We start from the raw sequence: 18,160 nt of genomic DNA, 5'->3' as shown, positions 1-18,160 counted from the left end.
GCCCAAATAAATTTATTAATACCCTTCTGCCATTGATCAAGGTTGGCATCCTTTTTCAATATAGGTATCATTTGAAACAAAAAGAGAAACTTTGGCAGAACATTCATTTTAACAACTGCAATTCTTCCCAGTAATGATAATTGTAATTTTTTCCAATTATTTAAATCCCTTTGTACCTTCGACCATAGTGTTTCATAATTATTCTTATACAATTTTACATTTGAGGCTTCAATATATACTCCTAAATATTTAACCTTTTTCACTATTTCAAAACCTGTTAATTTAGATAACATATCCCTTTCACTCATAGATAAGTTCTTAGATAATATCTTAGTCTTATTACTATTCACCTTGAACCCAGAAACCTTACCATACTGAGTTATAATTTCCATCAAATCTATAACCGACTGTAACGGTTGAGATACTGTCACAACCAAGTCGTCAGCAAAAGCTCTCAATCTATAATCATTCTGTTTTATTTTAATTCCCTTTATCATAGAGGACTCTCGAATTTTAATTAATAAAATCTCTAATGTTAAAACAAAGAATAATGGTGATAGGGGGCATCCCTGTCTTGTACCTTTTTCAATTTTAAAGGTCTCTGTTAGTTCCCCATTAACTATAATTTGTGCAGTTTGTTGTTGATATATAACTTTAATAGCATGTAAAAAAGCTTCTCCAAAATTCATCTCCTCAACAACTCTCAATAAAAATTGCCAATTCAATTGGTCAAAGGCTTTCTCTGCATCCAAAAATATCAATGCTGCAGAGACTTGGTTGTTCTTATCCAAGTATTCAAGCAAGTTTACAATTTGTCTTACGTTATATTTCATATACCTCCCAGATATAAATCCCGATTGATCACTATGAATCATTTGTTTCAAAACTTGCATTAATCTATTAGCCAATACTTTAGCAAAAATCTTATAATCTGTATTTAAAAGTGATATAGGTCTATAATTTTTAGGTTGAGTAAGGTCTTGATCCTCCTTTGGAATCAATGATACAAAAGCTGTCCTCCATGATGGAGGAACTGCACCTCCAGTCTGAATTTCATTAAACAAAATCTTTAAGGGTTCAATCATTTCAGGCAACAACTTTTTATAGTAAATTGCTGTTAATCCATCTGTTCCCGGAGCCTTGCCCAATTACAAATGTTTAATAGCTAAAGAAATTTCTTCTGATGTAATTGGGCAATTCATCTCAAGTTGTTGTTCTTTTGAGAGTCTCGGAAAATGAGCTCCCTGTAAATATTTGTCTATATCTAAAGCTTGTATATTTTCTTTAGAATATAATTTCGAGTAAAAATCTAAAAAACTCCTCTTAATCAAATTTTGTTGGTAGACTTCTTTTCCTTTATATTCTATTTTATCTATAATACGTGATTTCTGTTTCTTCCTTAATTGATAAGCCAACCATCTACCAGGCTTATTAGCGTTACAAAAAGTATTGTGTTTAGCATAGCGCAAATTAATTGCTACTTGATCAGCCAGTAGCATATTAAATTGTTCTTTCAATAAATGTATTGAGATCCTTAAATTATTATCCAATGGATTCAAAATAAGCTTTTTCTCCTTAGCTTTAATCTCTTCCTCAATATCTAAATGTTTTTGCATTCCATCGAGGTACCTTTATGCATATTTGTAACAAAAAATTCTTTGATATATTCTCTACATTTCTGCAAGAACAAGTCATTTGTAAATAAGTTCTCATTCAGCCTCCAGGATCTTCTACTAGCATCTTCAGCAAAAAACTCCAACCAGACAGGACTATGGTCAGACATTGTCCTAGGAAAAATCTTAACGTTCTTAACTGAAGAAAAAAGATCAGTAGTAATCAAAATAAAGTCAATCCTGGAGAAAGATTTATGTCTATCCGAAAAAAAGTAAAATCTCTGTCTCTCATATTCCTTCCCGCCATACATCTCTTAATTCCAGATCTTCCTTCAAATCAAAAAAAGCTTTAGGCAATTTCGAATTAAAAAAGTTTTTAGAGGATCCCTTCTTGTCTTCAGATGGCACCAAAACTCCATTCCAGTCCCCCATCATAATAACAGATTTATAATCCAGTTCGATTAGTCTCTGATGTAAAAATTTAAAGATTTTTTGCTGTTGTTGATGTGGAGCATATAATCCAATAAGAAGAACTTTCTTTCCTTGTAGTATTAATTCAATACTAACATATCTCCCTTGTTTATCCGATTCAATCAATCTTGCCGAAAAGTCTTTTCTTAAATAAATAACCACTCCAGCCTTCTTGTCCGGAGCAAAGGATGCAAAATGTGTTCCCAATCAGGAATTAATCAGATACTTTTGGTCTTTTACTGCAATATGTGTCTCTTGTAAACAAACAATGTCATTTTTATGTTGTTTCAGATAAAAAAATACTTTCTTTCTTTTCTGTGGTGAATTTAAGCCGTTAACATTCCATGTCAGGAACTTCACCATCTCTGGTGACCATGAGCCTTTGGAACATGGCCTGAAGATCAGCTGTTGCTCTCTTTGGGTGTGCTCCTCCCACAGGCTCTGAGACAGCTGCGTCTTGTGTAGCTGGACCAGTTACAGGCTTTTGTTTTTGCTCTTTTTCCATACACTTATATGCAGCTCTTGTCATCCTCTGTTCTTTTGGGTCTTCCTTTAATGCCAAACTCTGCTCCGTAGCCTCTGCCTGCCGCATCTCCTCAAGAGGCAATGACATTGCCCCTTCACTCAATTGTTTATCTTCTTGTCTTACTTCTGTTCTTTTGGTTTGAGGAGACGGTGGTAAGCCTGCTTTCAGGACCTTAGTGTAGAAATCTTTTGCTTTTAAAATTGTATCCAATCTGTATCTGGTCCCTGCATAATTTACCACAATTCCAATAGGTATTTCCCATCTGAACTGGATTTGTCGCTTCTTAAGCTCATCAGACAGAAAGGCAAAATCTTTCCTTTTTCTAAGAATTTTTGGAGGTATCTCCTTTAAAATCATAATATCTTGGCCTGCAATTTGAAATTTTTCCCGATAAAAAGCCTGGATAATAGAATTTCTGGTTGATCTCCTGGAAAAATAAATCACTACATCCCTAGGTAAGTTTTTTTGCCTAGCAATCCAGGAGTTAACCCTAAATGTCTTATCCATTTCCTTAAGCAGTTCTTCAGGTTCACATTTCAAAACAGGAGCCACTGCTCGTGCTATTTCCCATTCCAAATCTTCTTTAGGATTCTCTTTGAGGCCTCTGATACGCAAAGCAAACTCCATGTTCTTATATTCTGATATAGTAACCTCGTCCTCTGTTCTGTCAATCTTGGCCTCTGCTCTATCAATCTTCTGTTCAGCATCAGTAATTTTATTTTCCAAATTCTCCACATACTCCATAACTGAGTCCACACGAACATCCAGGCATTCTATATGTGCAGCCAGACCCTGAAGTGCAAGCACTATATCTTCCCTCATCTGGTTGTTTTGGTTAACAAATTCTTCCCTTGTTTCCTTTATTTCCTGCTGCAAAACGTGTGTTGACTGCATCACAACTCGCTGAATATCTGTCAGTGTAAATGCAGGAGGTGGGGGAGACGGTGGTTATACTGTAGGTTTCATCGAAGTCTGCCCTGCAGCTTGTGGTAAAGGTGAAGAAATAACATTCTTGGAAATTGGAGGCCCTCCCCCACGTCTTGCAGCCATCTCTTAGGTTTCGATTTCCTCTTTCACCCAGCAGAATCAAAGTTCAGGAAAAAAAGAAGGAAAAGGAAAGAAAAAATAAAAATTCTCCCAAAGTTCTTAACCTTCAATAAGAAAAAAGGGAACAGGCTTTCAAATAAACAAAATCTGATACTGGGTAAAGTCAGTTGCAAATTGTATCTCTTGCTTTGTAGCAAAATATAACAGTTTTCCAACGCAATCACTTCGCACAGGAAAGAAACATTCCAGCGCCATTTTTACTCCATTTCAAACTTGAAACTTGAAGAAGATAATGAAACTGAGTTAAAGTTAAGATCCAACTTGAAAATTCAGATCTTCCTGCTTTGCTCTGCCTGCTTCTCAAAGAAACAAAATACTCACAGTCCCATCTAAGCAGCAGGTGCAGTTGTCGCGTCTGGTTCCACTCCTTTTGGAGCAAAAATGTCCTGAGAGCGGAGAAAGCCTGGGCTCCGAGGGGGCTCCCCCTGTTATCCCCCAAACTACTTGGGAGAATCACAGGGGAGCTCTACCTCTACCCAGGCAAGCTCGCCTCTCCCTCTTCTCCCGAGGGAGAAGCTCCAGCGCCGCGGTACAGCTGATTTTCGCTGCCTCCGAGCGCTTTGATGCTTCCCAGGATCGGGCGGCTTCAAAACACCACCATTCGGCGCGGCAGCGCTACCGGAAGCCCGAAAATCAAATTCTTAAACATACCATATATTGATTCAATTTATTTGTATAGGAATATGCTTTGTGGCACATTATGGATAAACAAATGGAAACTATATTAACAGTTCAGAACAAGGTGGACTATGTGCAACTTCAAAGAGAAGTTCAAAAGTTCACTGGGTTTCACTGCATTGAACTCTACCTAACTAAAAGGTATAGTGGACTTAACACCCGTAATTTCAACCAAGCACAGACCTATCCTTAGCCATACTGAATAGGGATTATGGGAATTGAAAGGCCACACATCTAGAAGCCATTACATTGGAGAAAGTTACTCTGCAGTCTTCAAAACTTGTTTTCTTTTTCTTTAGCTTTCAGAATGATCCCTTATCCTTTGGAAAAAGGGCACCTTTTTTATCCTTATCCCATTTGTACCGAAACAGCAGATAGAGAACTTCTTCCATGTAAGTTTGAATCTTTTCTGGTTTTATCTTTTAAGTAAGCAAGATTAAACAATTTGTCTATCAGTTGGCTCATAAGGAAGGAAGGTTTCTGCTGTATAACTTTATCCAGTTGTCTCAAAGGTGCTTTTTCAAGAGGCAACTAGACTTTCTTGTTTTTCTTTGAAGATGTTTCACTTCTCATCGAAGAACCTTCTTGGATGTGAAGTGAAACATCTTCAAAGTAAAACAAGAAAGTCTAGTTGCCTCTTGAAAAAGCACCTTTGAGACAACCATGACCTGGAGGACTGAGAATCTCCATATAAGGCTTATCCATATTTAGTTTTTGCACAGAGGTCTGTCACTGCATGAGATGTAGCAACCAGGTTTGAGTTGGATTACAAGCCCATTATTACATTTTCATCAGTACACTACTCTCAGATTGAAAGTTGTAAGATAAACTCACTAGATTTAACAGTTAATTCCTTTGCTAACCTGGAATTAAAATTGGATTTAACTGGTTTTACTTGGATTGGGAAAGAAAAATGTTCCTGAAGCTAATTCAGTTTGCGCTACACATAAGACTTTGAAGATCCCCAATTATTTCTTTCATTAAAAAGCTGTGATTGTGTGTATTGTGAAGGATGCAGCTGAATTTATTTTGATGTGTTCATGATTTGGCTTGCAAGCCTTTAGTCAAGAATACTCAATGTAAAAAAAGAAAGAGATTCAAGCTGGGATCTTTAATATGAAATTCTCTTCATTGAATAGAAATTCAATGAAGTATGTGCATGTATTGCTTTGTTAAGCAAGCAAAAATAACATTGGTGAAAGGATACACATATCAAACTTGGAATTATAGAAATATTAATAAAACATATAAATTAATAATTAGCAAAAACTGGATTAAGTATAATCTGATAACAATTTAATTGATCTTTTTTTAAAAAAAGAGGTAAGGATAACTGAATAATTTGATCAGTTGTTATTTTGTTCTTTAGATTAAGTCCAAGGTCCCTTCTACTTTTCATACTTGGATGTTGTATTATTTTATTAACTCTGTTAATGCATAATTTTCTTTTTGTTAGTTTAATAAAAAAATTTATTAACAGCATAAAACCAAATACAGTATAAAATTAATTGTAAGGATCATGGAGATTTATAATAAAAATAAATTTAGGAAATGTAACCAGATTGGTTGAAAATCTGTAACATTGTTTAAAATAGTGTTTTACTTGTGTTTTTCTTCCTTATTAACTTCTTGGCAGCATTTCATGAAGTCTCTGTTTACCCCAAGAAAGAGCTTCCATTCTTTATTCTGTTCACTGCTGGACTATGTTCTTTCACAGCTATGTTGGCCCTTCTGACACATCAGTTCCCAGAACTAATGGGAGTTTTTGCAAAAGCAGTGAGTAGCATGTTTTCATTTGCTTATTTTGGCATGGTTCGAGGGGAGGGGTGAGTAAATGAATGAATGAAATGGGATAACAGGTTTTTTTTAATCAGCAAGCACAACAGTTGCTGTTTTTTGGCCATATGGCAACTATCCTTTACAAATCATTATTTGTCACTGTATTTTAGAAATGAGTTGGAGGAATGTGATTTGAGTTACTAATCTGTTGCCAGGGGTCTTCCAATATGAGACCATATTATTTCAAGTGAAATGAATAAAATAAATGGTTAATTCAAAGAAACATGCCACTTTTTAAATGTGTTATGACAGGAGCAATCAAATTGTTATATTCACATATGGGCAGAATAGTTGAGAACACACGGTATTATTAATGTTTACAACCAGCATCATGTCAATAGTTAATGTTAAGATTTTTATTTCTTGCATTTAATTTGATATTGATACCAGCCAATTCCTTAACAAGTCTGGCAGCTTACAATTAAAAAAAATCTGTGAACATATATGAGATCATATATAATAGAATCAGGAGATGAAATGCTACAACACAGTAAAGAAATATAAGAGATAAAATGCAAACTAAGTTACTGTTGCTGAAAAGCCAGTTTCAATGGAGATAAACAAACCCAGACTTACCACCTAAGCAAGGGAATTCCAGGAGTAAATATTTTGTCCTGCTGTTGCTACTCTTTCATTCCATTTTTAGTGATAAATGATCAGTTAAAAAAAGGAGGGGGAAAGCTGACATACTTTTATATCCTACTGCAGCCCTATCGGTATACTGCTCTTATGATCTGACCAAGTGCTGTTTTTTTTTTAACTATTTGTTCAATTTCTGGCTGGCTTATCACCAAAAGTTCATTTTGATGTATGCTGAGTCGTGTACATTCAAAGTGACAAAGTTGTTATTATATCCTTAAGAATTCCTATCAAACTATTCTTCACTGCCTTTGGACACCAGCCTTTCCTATCCTTATGCCCTTCAGAAGTAAGGAAACTCCAGAGTTAAGTATTCTGAAAGTTGACTGAAGGGCACCATAAGAGAGATGAGAGGCCAATAGGTTCACATGAGGTGAAAACCAGAACAAAATTCTTGGAAAAAACAGACCATGATTGAGATGAGGATGATCTGTTTAATGAGGATAGGAACATTGGGAGAAAATGTAATGGTATAACTAAGCAAGAGCCCCATGATTAAAACAGTCATCAGAGAAGGCCAACAAAGAGTACTGGAAAACCTAGTCATAATAGAAAAGAGATTCTCAGTGAGTTGAGGAAGAGGGCTTAAAATCATACATCAAAATATATCTGAACTATAAATGATTTCCTTTGTAGCATGCTTTTGACAGAAATGTCATCAGGACAAAGTTTTGCTCTGCAGATTAAATAAACTTTATATTAATATATTGATCGATTCAAATGTATCTACTAAATATATTAAAATTATTTCAAATGAAAATGTTTAATTCCAAGCTAGGTTGAGTGGTACAGACCAGATAATCATAACTCATAACCATAATTTTCTTGCAGTTTCTTAGTACTCTCTTTGCTCCCTTGAACTTTGTGATGGAAAAAGTGGAAAGCATCCTGCCCTCCAGTCTCTGGCATCAGCTAACAAGGATCTAAAGGAAAACAGTTCTCAATGACTGCCATATTTTCTGTGCCAACTTCCTGTTGACTACCGGAAAGCATGATTTCTTTTTTAAAAGAGAGCCCACGTTAAGCTCCTCATAAATTGTCTGTTATCATAATTTTTGTTGTACAAAATACATTGATGTTTGATTCTATTTTGCTTTCAAAAAACAAAAAGTAAAAAAAAATAAACTTTTGTGTATGGCAACCATTTGATCGTTTTAATTCTCTTCCAGCTTCCATGCAGAATTGTGTGTCACAATTGATTAAGTAGGGGAATACAAAGCACCTGCGCCCAGTTTATATTCCAGAAGAATGGGGAAACTAAGGGCAGATTTAGAGGGTGAGATGAAAGGCTGTAACTAAGGAGAGTTTAGGAAGACCTCTGTCAGAGAGACAGTGTTAAATATTTAGTTCCAGGGAAGGCAAGAATTGACAGCCTTTAAATATGCAGTGATGTTAAGTGAATTGTTTTATAAACTAATCTTAACCAATTTTCTTGTTTAAACAGTACAAAGGGACTATGCTGTTCTGCAGCTTCTTATTTCTGAGTCATGTTTTATTAAATATATAAAAGAGGAGATAAAAGGCCATTTCCAAACCAGGAAAGGGTTTAGTAGTGGCAGCAAAACCAATAGACTTTTCAGAGATTATTTCCCATTTAATAGGATTACACTTTTGATTCTAAATATTAAAAAAAATAAAGGATGCTCACAACACTGTGTATACACAAAACGTGCCAAATGTGAAGTTAGAAGTTAGGAAACAAAAAGGACAACTCATGAGACAGAATAATACCAAACAATAATGAGGTAAAAATTGTCAGAAAAAAACGTTAACTATCAACTATAATTGGAAACACAGGAAGTGTTTTGACACAAAAGACAATCCTGGTTGCAAAACTGTCAGTAAACAGGTCACCTTTGTTAATATAATGTAAGTTTTCCTCACGAAGGTGTCAGCTCGGATGAAATGAGGTTCCCCATCAGAAGAAACTATATTGCAGGGTAGTGTATATAAGGAGAGGAAAGGGGACAGATAAAACCCACCAGGGAATAATTGGAAAGTCTGAAATGGAAAAACAGAGGAATCCAGAGGAAGAAGTGACCCATTATGTGGTATGTGACAAATACCAGCAACCTTTGACTGCAATTAGAACAAATGCAGTATACACAATTATTAGCCAAGTGAATATTTTGACATCATTTTCATGCATATTTTCCACCTCCAAGCTGTATAATCTTAATGTTGTGATTCCTTGCCAGCCAGTGGATCCAGCAGCTGAGTCTGAGGAATCAGATGATGAGGGGCCTGGAGTGACACTAGAGTCAGAAGAAGGCTCTGAGGAGCTCCAAGACTTACAGTCGGACAAGGAGCCTGGCCCCTCTACTCGCACTCAGGCTGAGACACAGCTGTGCTGGGAGCCTGACTTGGACAGTGATGAAGCAGTTGAGAGAAATCCAGGATGCATGAAAGTGCCAGCGAGAGAAGCGAGTAGGGCAGAGGAATGCAATGGGGCAGCCCCAAAGGCAAATAAGAAGGCATTAGGAAGCCACGCCTTAGCTGAATTATAAAAGGGAAGGTGTGGGAGGTGCTGGTTGCCAAAGGCAACCGTTCATGTTGAGGATCGAGTTTCTGTGGACTGTGTTTTTTGCTTTGGACATTGACTCAGGTCTGTGAGAATAAAAGGGGTTGGTTTTTTCTTGCAGTTCCTGCCTGTTTCTTTGAAGAGGGATTTCTCCTTGTGAGCACAACAAGGATTCATGTAAGCTGGGACAGAACACTTAAATGCTTAGTGGATAATAAGCGTATCAGGTGATGTGTATTTGTTCACAGCCAGGAGGTGCAAAAACTTCAGTTTTCAAAATTATAGTGTATATGCATAATTCATTGCCATTATTTCAAACTTTTGTAAGGGGTGCGAGAATATATCAGAAGCGTTCTGGGGATGCAGGGTACAGAAAAGGTTGGGAGCCGCTGGTATAGAGGGTGAGTGTGGGCTAAGGAGATTAACACCCTATATCAAGGTGTGCATAATTATTAGGCAGCTTTTTTCCTCAGGCAAAATGGGCTAAAAAGATTTAATTGACTGAAAAGTCAAACATTGTAAAAAGTCTTTCAGAGGGATGCAGCACTCTTGAAATTGCTACAATATTGGGGCATGATCACAAAACCATCAAATGTTTTGTTGCGAAGTCAACATGGTCACAAGAAACATGTTAAGAAAAAAAGACGCATATTAAGAATCAAATGTGAAGCTACCAGGAACACATTATCCTCCAATGCCGTCATATCGCAGAACTGCTACAAGATGTTCAGTGCTCAGATATGGCCAAGGTAAGGAAAGCTGAAACCCAACCACCACTGAACAAGACATGTAAGTTGAAACTGAGACTGGGCCAAGAAATATCTGAAGATTTTTTTCAAAGGGTTTATGGACTGACGAGTGATGGTTGACTGATTAGATGGATGGACCCATGGATGGATCAGTAACGGGTATAGAGCTCCACTTCAATTCAGATGCCGGCATGGTGGAGATGGGGTACTGGTATGGGCTGGTATTATTAATGAGCTAGTTGGACCTTTTCGGAGTGAAAATCAACTCCCAAACCTGCCAGTTTTTAGAACACTTTCTTTAAGCAGTGGTCTGCATCTTTCAAGACCATGATTTTTATGCAGAACAATGCTCCATCGCATGCACTGAAGTACTCCTTTGCTTGGCTAGCCAGTAAATGTCTTAAAGATGAAATAATAATGACATGGCCCCCTTCCTCACCTGACCTAAACCCTATTGAGAAATTGTGGACCCTTCTTAAATACGAGATTTATGGAGAAGGAAAACAGTAAACCTCTCTGAACGGTGTCTGGGAGGCTGTGCTTGCTGCTGCACAAAAGCTGATTGTCAACAGATCAAGAAACTAACAGACTCCATGAACTTATGACTGTTATTGAAAAGAAGGGTGGCTATATTGGTGATAATTTTTTTTTGAAAAACCATAAATATTTGTACATTTTGAGTTGTTGTTCTCTTTAAAAGTTGCTAATAAATGAGATGGGCAAATTTTCATTTTTCATTTAGTTGTGTAATAATTCTCCACACCAATACTTGCCCAATAATTGTACACACATATTTTACTAAGAAAGCCAAAACCTCACTTTTACTCTGTTACATATTCAGGTTTGAGGTTTACTAACATTTTGGATTGACTGAGAACACTGTAGTTGTTCAATAAGAAAATTAATCCTCCAAAATACAACTTTCCTAATAATTATGCCCAGGCGAAGAAAATAATTTTAATCTACACTCTAAATTTATATTATAAAACACTTTTTGTTGGTTAGCTGCGAAGTCGTGTCCGACCCATCGCGACCCTATGGACAACGTTCCTCCAGGCCTTCCTGTCCTCTACCATCTTCTGGAGTCCATTTAAGCTCACGCCTACTGCTTCAGTGACTCCATCCAGCCACCTCATTCTGTCGTCCCCTTCTTCTATTGCCCTCAATCTTTCCCAGCATTAGGCTCTTCTCCAGTGAGTCCTTCCTTCTCATTAGGTGGCCAAAGTATTTGAGTTTCAACTTCAGGATCTGGCCTTCTAAAGAGCAGTCAGGGTTGATCTCCTCTAGGACTGACCGGTTTGATCGCCTTGCAGTCCAAGGGACTCACAGGAGTCTTCTCCAGCACCATAGTTCAAAGGCCTCCATTCTTTGGCGCTCAGCCTTTCTTATGGTCCAACTTTCACTGCCATACATTGCAACTGGAAAGACCATAGCCTTGACTATACGCACTTTTGTTGACAGGGTGATGTCTCTGCTTTTTAGTGTGGTGTCTATAACACTTTTTAGGTTATAATAAACAGTGCTGGTGGTCATTTTAGGTATTGGAAATCAGTGGAGCAATATTTTTATATTTGCATTAGCTGACATAATTGCTGCTGCCATTTTCCATTATAAAGCTCTCAAAATATTATTGACAAGTATTGGGAACATTTGTCTTAAAAAGTCACCTGAAACAAAAACTAAAATGTAATGGACATGGTATTAAAGCATTTCCACTAATGTAGTTTTATAGATATGAAAATGTTATATATAGTATTCTGAAAATTATAGGCCTTTGCAAAATCACACATGTAACTTGATTATCTGGATACACCACTGTGGGAATAGCTGAAAGCCACAATCAAACCATTTCCAGAATCCATTGTTTAAAATATAGTCCCCCAAATCAATCTAACATAAAAGTAAATTATTCTTGTTTTATTGCCTTACACAATTTGTGACTCTGGCATTGAGTTTTATTGAGTGCAATCTAAGCTTCTATCAGTATTTTGTTAAAGATTAATGACATACAAACCCAAAACATGCAATAGATTTTTTTAAAGAAAAAAAATCATATTGTAAGAGAAATAAAAGTCACACCACTTTTAACAATTTCTGAATCATACAGCAAGTGGACATGGCTTTACATACTGTAAAGTCAGCAAAAAAGCAAATCTTTAGGACTTAACATCTATTCCTTTCTAATGAGGAATCAGCATTAGTGGCATTGGAGGTAACATTGCCGGGATAAAAAAAAATAAAAATAGCAATTGGGTCAGCAACTTTGAACTATCATTTGTTTTGTGGGTGTTCAAGTTACACACGTGTACAAAGAGTAGGGCTTCAATTGTTTTGTTACAACTGCAACCAAGACTCTTTAACTCCAAATGGACACTGCTGATTATATTCTGTATTTCATGACTTCAAAGATCATGAACTTGCAAGTTTTTAGTATTTAATTCAACATAACAATGCTTTTAATGTATTTCCCATATCAAACCATATTAACAAAAAGCAAACATGAACCAAAACCAACGATAAGCCAAAATCACGTATGGAATAATAGATATCCCCTCCGTTACATTTTTATCATAAAAGAGTTGATATGTATTCCTTAACAGAACTTTCTACTCAAAGCTTAAGTGCAACTTTATTAGCGAAATAAATAGAAAACAGCTGTTTATGTACAAATAAAAGTGTAACAGAAGGCTTCAACACAATAACCAGGAATTACATGAATGGAAAATAATGTGATTTTTTTATTCCAGTCACTTGTTACTTTCCTACATTTTAGCCCTTTCCAGTTTTTTGCACATCCATTTTATCAAGACATAGAATAATAGACCCCAAAACATTTATAATCCTAAGGATGTCAAAACATCTAGCACAGGCAAGAACATCACAAGTATCACTGCCATGAAAATTAGGTTTGCAAGTTTGGCCAGTGTATCAAATTCCATGAGGGAAAAAAACCTCATTACTATACTATACAAAAAGACAAATACGAAGTACATAATGTTTTATGTCCAAACAATGTTTGGTGAGATTATTATTGGGTAAAATGGCATTCTCTTACACTGTGATTTTTTTTCTTAAGTAAGATGCTCTATTGGTTTTGCACCTTATGCAATTCCCCAATCTAAGGCATATGAAAGTTGGTTTTAGTATAAAACACATTATCCATCCATAAACTATTTGGCAACAGTAGAAAGCCTTTGAACCTGCTATGGCATATGTATTGCTTGAATATGCAGTGTTGAATGATTAAACAGTCAACTGAATTCACACATTTTTTTATATACCATAATGAGCGCCATCTCTTTTGCTTATTAATCACATTTCTACACTGTTGTAATTAAGAGATGTTCAGTGGCTTACATAAGGCATCTAGGCAGAAATAAGCAACTACAAAAATAATTTAAAAATACAACATAAAGTACAAATAAACATAGAAACATTAACATTAGGAGCTTTCCAAAACAATTCAGTCTTCAAAATTCTCCAAGACTAACAAAAGAATCTGATCTTCTCACAGAAGATATACCACAATATTGACACTATTACAGATCACTTCACCTCAGTCCCCCAAACATCTCAAAGTGCAGGATTCACAGCAGCTTCTCTATTGTTAAGTTACTGATGGGAGTAGGTTGTCCTAAATGTACCCATATACCAACCCACAAGGGTCTTCATTGATCAATAAACCTACCTTAAATTGGACCTGGAAATCAACTGGAATCAATGTGAAGTCCACCAAATGTAATGATGTATGCCACTGCATTTTGGACCAATGGTTGTAGCACCAAGTAGAGTGCATTACAAGTATCTAACTGGGTCGTGATAAGGGAGTTTTACTACTACCAAGTCATCTGGTCCCAGGTGATGCTGTAACAGCCAAAGCCATGACCAATTCATTGGCCATGGATTTCACTTGTTACTCAGATATGCTTAGGTTTGTATGTTTCACTTGGCTCACACTTGTCCGAAGTATTACTCATGAGTACTAAGATTGAGTTCAAAAAAAGGCTAAGTGGCCATGTAACCCATTTGTTAAAAGGAGTATCTGTATACGGATGAATTAGGGAGGAAAATGGCATAGCAAAGAGGTTACTTTTAATAATAGTACTAGAAAAGAGCTTTTCCTTTTGAAGGAATAACAAAAGTTGCATTGGTTAAAGTTGGTCCTTCTTTACAAATCCTGTTCATAGTAAGGATGGAAGTTGGTTCTTTGAGAAATATTTAATGGCAAGTTGCTTTTTATTTGGTTTGGGTGTTACTGAGTTATTGGAACAACTGCAATAAGCCAGCTGTGTGACTTTGGCCAGTTATTTTCCCTCAGCCTAAACCACCTCACAGGACAGTTGTTGTGGGGAAAATAGGAGGATGGAGCTGTTTTAGGTATGTTCATTATTTATAAAAATAATAAAGGTGGAATAAAAATAAACTCCTTAATTAACCCTGTATTGTTGAAAATCCTGAACATAATTTAACGTAGTATAATTTCTGTCTAGGTACTTTCTAGTAACACTAGAAGGCTGAAGATTTCCAAAATATTTGGATGAATATTTTTTCTTTTATATTCAGTATGGTAGTTATCTGTTAAAACCCTTACTAAATCCAGGCTACTACAGCCATGTACTATACTTTTGCAACACTAAAATTTCTTAACTGTTTTAAAATAAAATCATGTTGCTTAAGTTGCAATTTATGGATGTTGACTTCGATTTGGCCACCCTAATTCATTAATATACTCTAAGGAAACAGGAGTCGGAAACGACTAGCACGCATGTGCGGGGGAACCTTTACCTTTACCTTTTAAGGAAACAGGCTTTTGACTGGTATGTTAATTTCTTAATGGCACCATGTTGCCCATTTGTTAAGCCATATCTGATTTTAAAATGCACTTAGTGACACTGTAAACAATAAAACTCAAGGGAGTTTATTGAATGTCAGTAATCTTCTTTCAGTTTTTTAAATAAAGTATTCTTGAGAATTTCAGTAACAGTTTGTGATACATAATCATGTAGACCCCAACAGTAATGTTTTAATAGAACCATTTATGTAACAACCCCTCAGAGATTCTCTCGTAAGTAGGCCATGGTGTTTTTAAAAGTCCTTTCCATTATAACTCATTTAGTTATTGATTTCAGTTACCTTGCACTGCCTAAAATGTGAAAAATAAACCTGCAATGAAAGGGCGAGCATTTTGGAAATCTACAGATTGATATTGTTTCTATTTTCACTTCAGTGTTCAGTATTAATTCGAAATATACCATGTGATGCAGAGATTTAGCCATTGTGGTTTGTTTATGGCATGGTATAAAATTAAACAAGGGCAGCCTTGTAAAATATGCGAGTCCAAGCTAAACAGGCTGTTTTTCATGAGTTAATTTATTAATTCCTAATAACAGGAGCATTTTTGCATATTAAGCAATTACATTGCTATAATCATAAAGTAATTTTGCTGAGATCTTTTAATGTTGCTTTTAAAGTAAACAAATCTAGACAAAAGTAACATTCTTGAATATTAACTTCTTGTAGCAAGGTCAGAATTCAAACTAAGCAAACTGCAAAAAAACATAAATAAGATCAAAGTTTATTTTATTTGCTGGATTTGAGTCCCATCTTTCTTCTACTCGGTTTTCCTAAAATAAGACAACTTCCATAGGTAGAATCCATAAAGAAGTAATAACAAATATGTTAGTATGAGAGAATATTTCCTGTCTGCTCAAAACATGCAAAAAAAATCTAATGATATATATAGAGAGAAATAAAAGAACTTAACATATAGCTAACATAACATGGCAGTATAGGAATTACTTGGAGGCATAGATTAATGAATAAAAAATAGTTCTTACTCAGTTACATTACATGCATAATAATATGTATCTGAAACATAAACATGTATTTATATGGATTTAAAATTTGAAAATCTAAGAATTGGGATTTATTGCAGTGGTGACCAATATATGAAGGTGGAGGTTACAACTCAGGCTAATGACTATTCTGAGGGACAATGTCAATTTACCAGCAGAGCTGTCACAAACACACCCTTTTTCCAATTTTAACAGTGATGCAAATTGTCAGCTGAGTGACTTTGTACCTGTCTTGCGCATGACAAAGGTTATAAAAATGGAAGTGGAAACATTTTGCTTCCAACTCCTATCTCCACCCTCATTTTTTTGCAAAGAAAACTTGAAACATTGCACCAGCAAAAATATGTCAACTTCAGTAGCATAATCTGTTGGTGTAAGAGCTGGTGAAAATCAATGTACCTTTTAAAATTAAAACTTGAAAATTAGCTACCTTTATCAACTATGCATAAAATCTAATTCAATTTTTCTTTAGATAACTTGAAAATAAAGAAAACACATCCAGACCCAACCACAGTTAGTACTGCTATTTTAAAAAAAGCTGTCTTCCATCTGCCATATTCCACCAAAGGTTGCATTCGGCAAGGATCATCATTCTGCCCATCTTGGAGCTGATAAAAATGTGTTGAATAGAAGAAAAAAATGTTAGAAATCTATACTAATGTATTCCAGAAAAATTAAGTTAGCCTTCTGTAAATAGACACAGATTTTATGTAAATAGCAGAAAGGCAGCATTGTAATTGCATGTGCAAGCCCCAATTAATTTTGCTGTATCTGCTCACTGGCAATTCAGAATAGGAAGACTACTGAGTTTCCAAATTGCATGGTTGCATCCCTATTATTTTTTCTTAGTTACCCATATTTTGCTTTTACAAGTAGTCCTGTTTATTGACTTTCTCATTTAGTGACCACTCATAGATCTGTGAAGTAAAGGAAAGCTAAATATAGTAAGCTCATTCACTTAGCAATTGCTTAACAAAGTTGACAGTCCCACTTGTAACTGCCAGGATGTACTCCTATAATGGCAAATTCTAGAATACCAAATCTATTAATCCATTATTTATTTATCAAATTTGAAGACCACCCATCTACCTCACAAAGCAACTGTGGGCAGAGTATTATTAAAACATTAACAATCATACTGCCTGAACTAATACTTAGAAATCTGTTGATAATTATCATACGTCCTCTATCCATAAAGAGATATATGTACCTTATTCATGAGCATTTTTAGTTTTACAACCTCTGCAGTCAGATCTTCAGCACTCAAAATTAGGTCTTCACACACTGTAGCAAGACTGTGGGGTGGATTCCATTCAAGAACCAACTAATAAATTAAAAAAATGTCTTTACAGTTACATATGAACCGCATTCCACTGATATAATTTCACTATTGCAAAGTTTTATTGGCTGAAAAATACACAGGAGCATACACATGTTGAGGTTTTGGATAAGCCTCTCCCAGACAAGCTTCCTGTCACATTTTGGAGAGGATTTTCCATCCCCAATAAAGTTCACTGAATGAGTGTGTGGTTTTGTGCTGATATGCATGCTATGGCAAACGTATGGGGTATCCTGTTTCAGAATCTTGTAGGAGAGTTGACCATTTTAAGACATGTTTAAAATATGCATATCAAGGTGATTTTTAGATGAAATGTTTGGCAAATCTCTCCACTTGAGAGATTTGAGGTGCAACATGGAAAAGATGTGTTACATCTTGTAGGAGTATTGACCATTTTAAGACATGTTTAAAGTAATGCATAACAAGGTGATTTTTAGATGAAATGTTTGCAAATCTCTCCACTTGAGAACAGATCTATAACCAGATAGATTCCAACAGTGTGAAGACTTTTAAAAATAGTTTTCAACTTACAATAACAATAGGGACTGGAATTTCCATCATGAATCCTCGAGTTTTCTGACCACCTTTACAATGATTGTTATGCAAATCATGTGGTCATCATTCCTCAATGAGCATTGCAAAAAATGCTGCAAATCACAATCACGTGACTGGACTCTGCAATAGGTAAAAATGCAAGCAGGTGGCCAAGCAACCAAATTGCAATCATGTGACATTTTGTGACAGTTGGAAGTGCTTTACAGGCCATAAAGCACCCTTTCCAAGGCTGACATAACTTTGGACTACCTTAAACAATGGTTGTAGG

At 35.7% G+C, this 18,160-nt stretch overlaps 2 protein-coding genes across 6 annotated transcripts in view; one reads left to right on the top strand and one right to left on the bottom strand.

Annotated features, from left to right (window-relative positions):
• Nucleotides 1–8,007, top strand: part of ST7 (suppression of tumorigenicity 7) — a 189,005-nt gene extending 180,998 nt beyond the window's left edge. For all 5 annotated transcript variants that reach the window (XM_081331183.1, XM_081331182.1, XM_081331186.1 and 2 more), the window contains 3 exons: nucleotides 4,695–4,787; nucleotides 6,032–6,171; nucleotides 7,705–8,007. In XM_081331183.1, coding sequence (XP_081187309.1) covers nucleotides 4,695–4,787; nucleotides 6,032–6,171; nucleotides 7,705–7,800 — 329 coding nt within the window. In that variant the 3' untranslated portion in view covers nucleotides 7,801–8,007. The remainder of the gene's footprint in view (nucleotides 1–4,694; nucleotides 4,788–6,031; nucleotides 6,172–7,704) is intronic.
• A 7,499-nt stretch (nucleotides 8,008–15,506) lies between these two features.
• ASZ1 (ankyrin repeat, SAM and basic leucine zipper domain containing 1) overlaps nucleotides 15,507–18,160 on the bottom strand; it is a 58,123-nt gene continuing 55,469 nt past the window's right edge. Inside the window, exons 12-13 of the mRNA XM_081330415.1 lie at nucleotides 17,209–17,322; nucleotides 15,507–16,606 (exon numbers count right to left, since the gene is read on the bottom strand). Of these exons, the coding sequence (XP_081186541.1) occupies nucleotides 16,451–16,606; nucleotides 17,209–17,322 (270 nt within the window). The 3' untranslated portion in view covers nucleotides 15,507–16,450. The remainder of the gene's footprint in view (nucleotides 16,607–17,208; nucleotides 17,323–18,160) is intronic.

The sequence above is a fragment of the Vipera berus genome (assembly GCF_964194415.1).
Source record: "Vipera berus genome assembly, chromosome: 6".
NCBI lineage: Eukaryota > Metazoa > Chordata > Lepidosauria > Squamata > Viperidae > Vipera > Vipera berus.
This window is presented reverse-complemented; position numbering and strand designations above follow the sequence as displayed.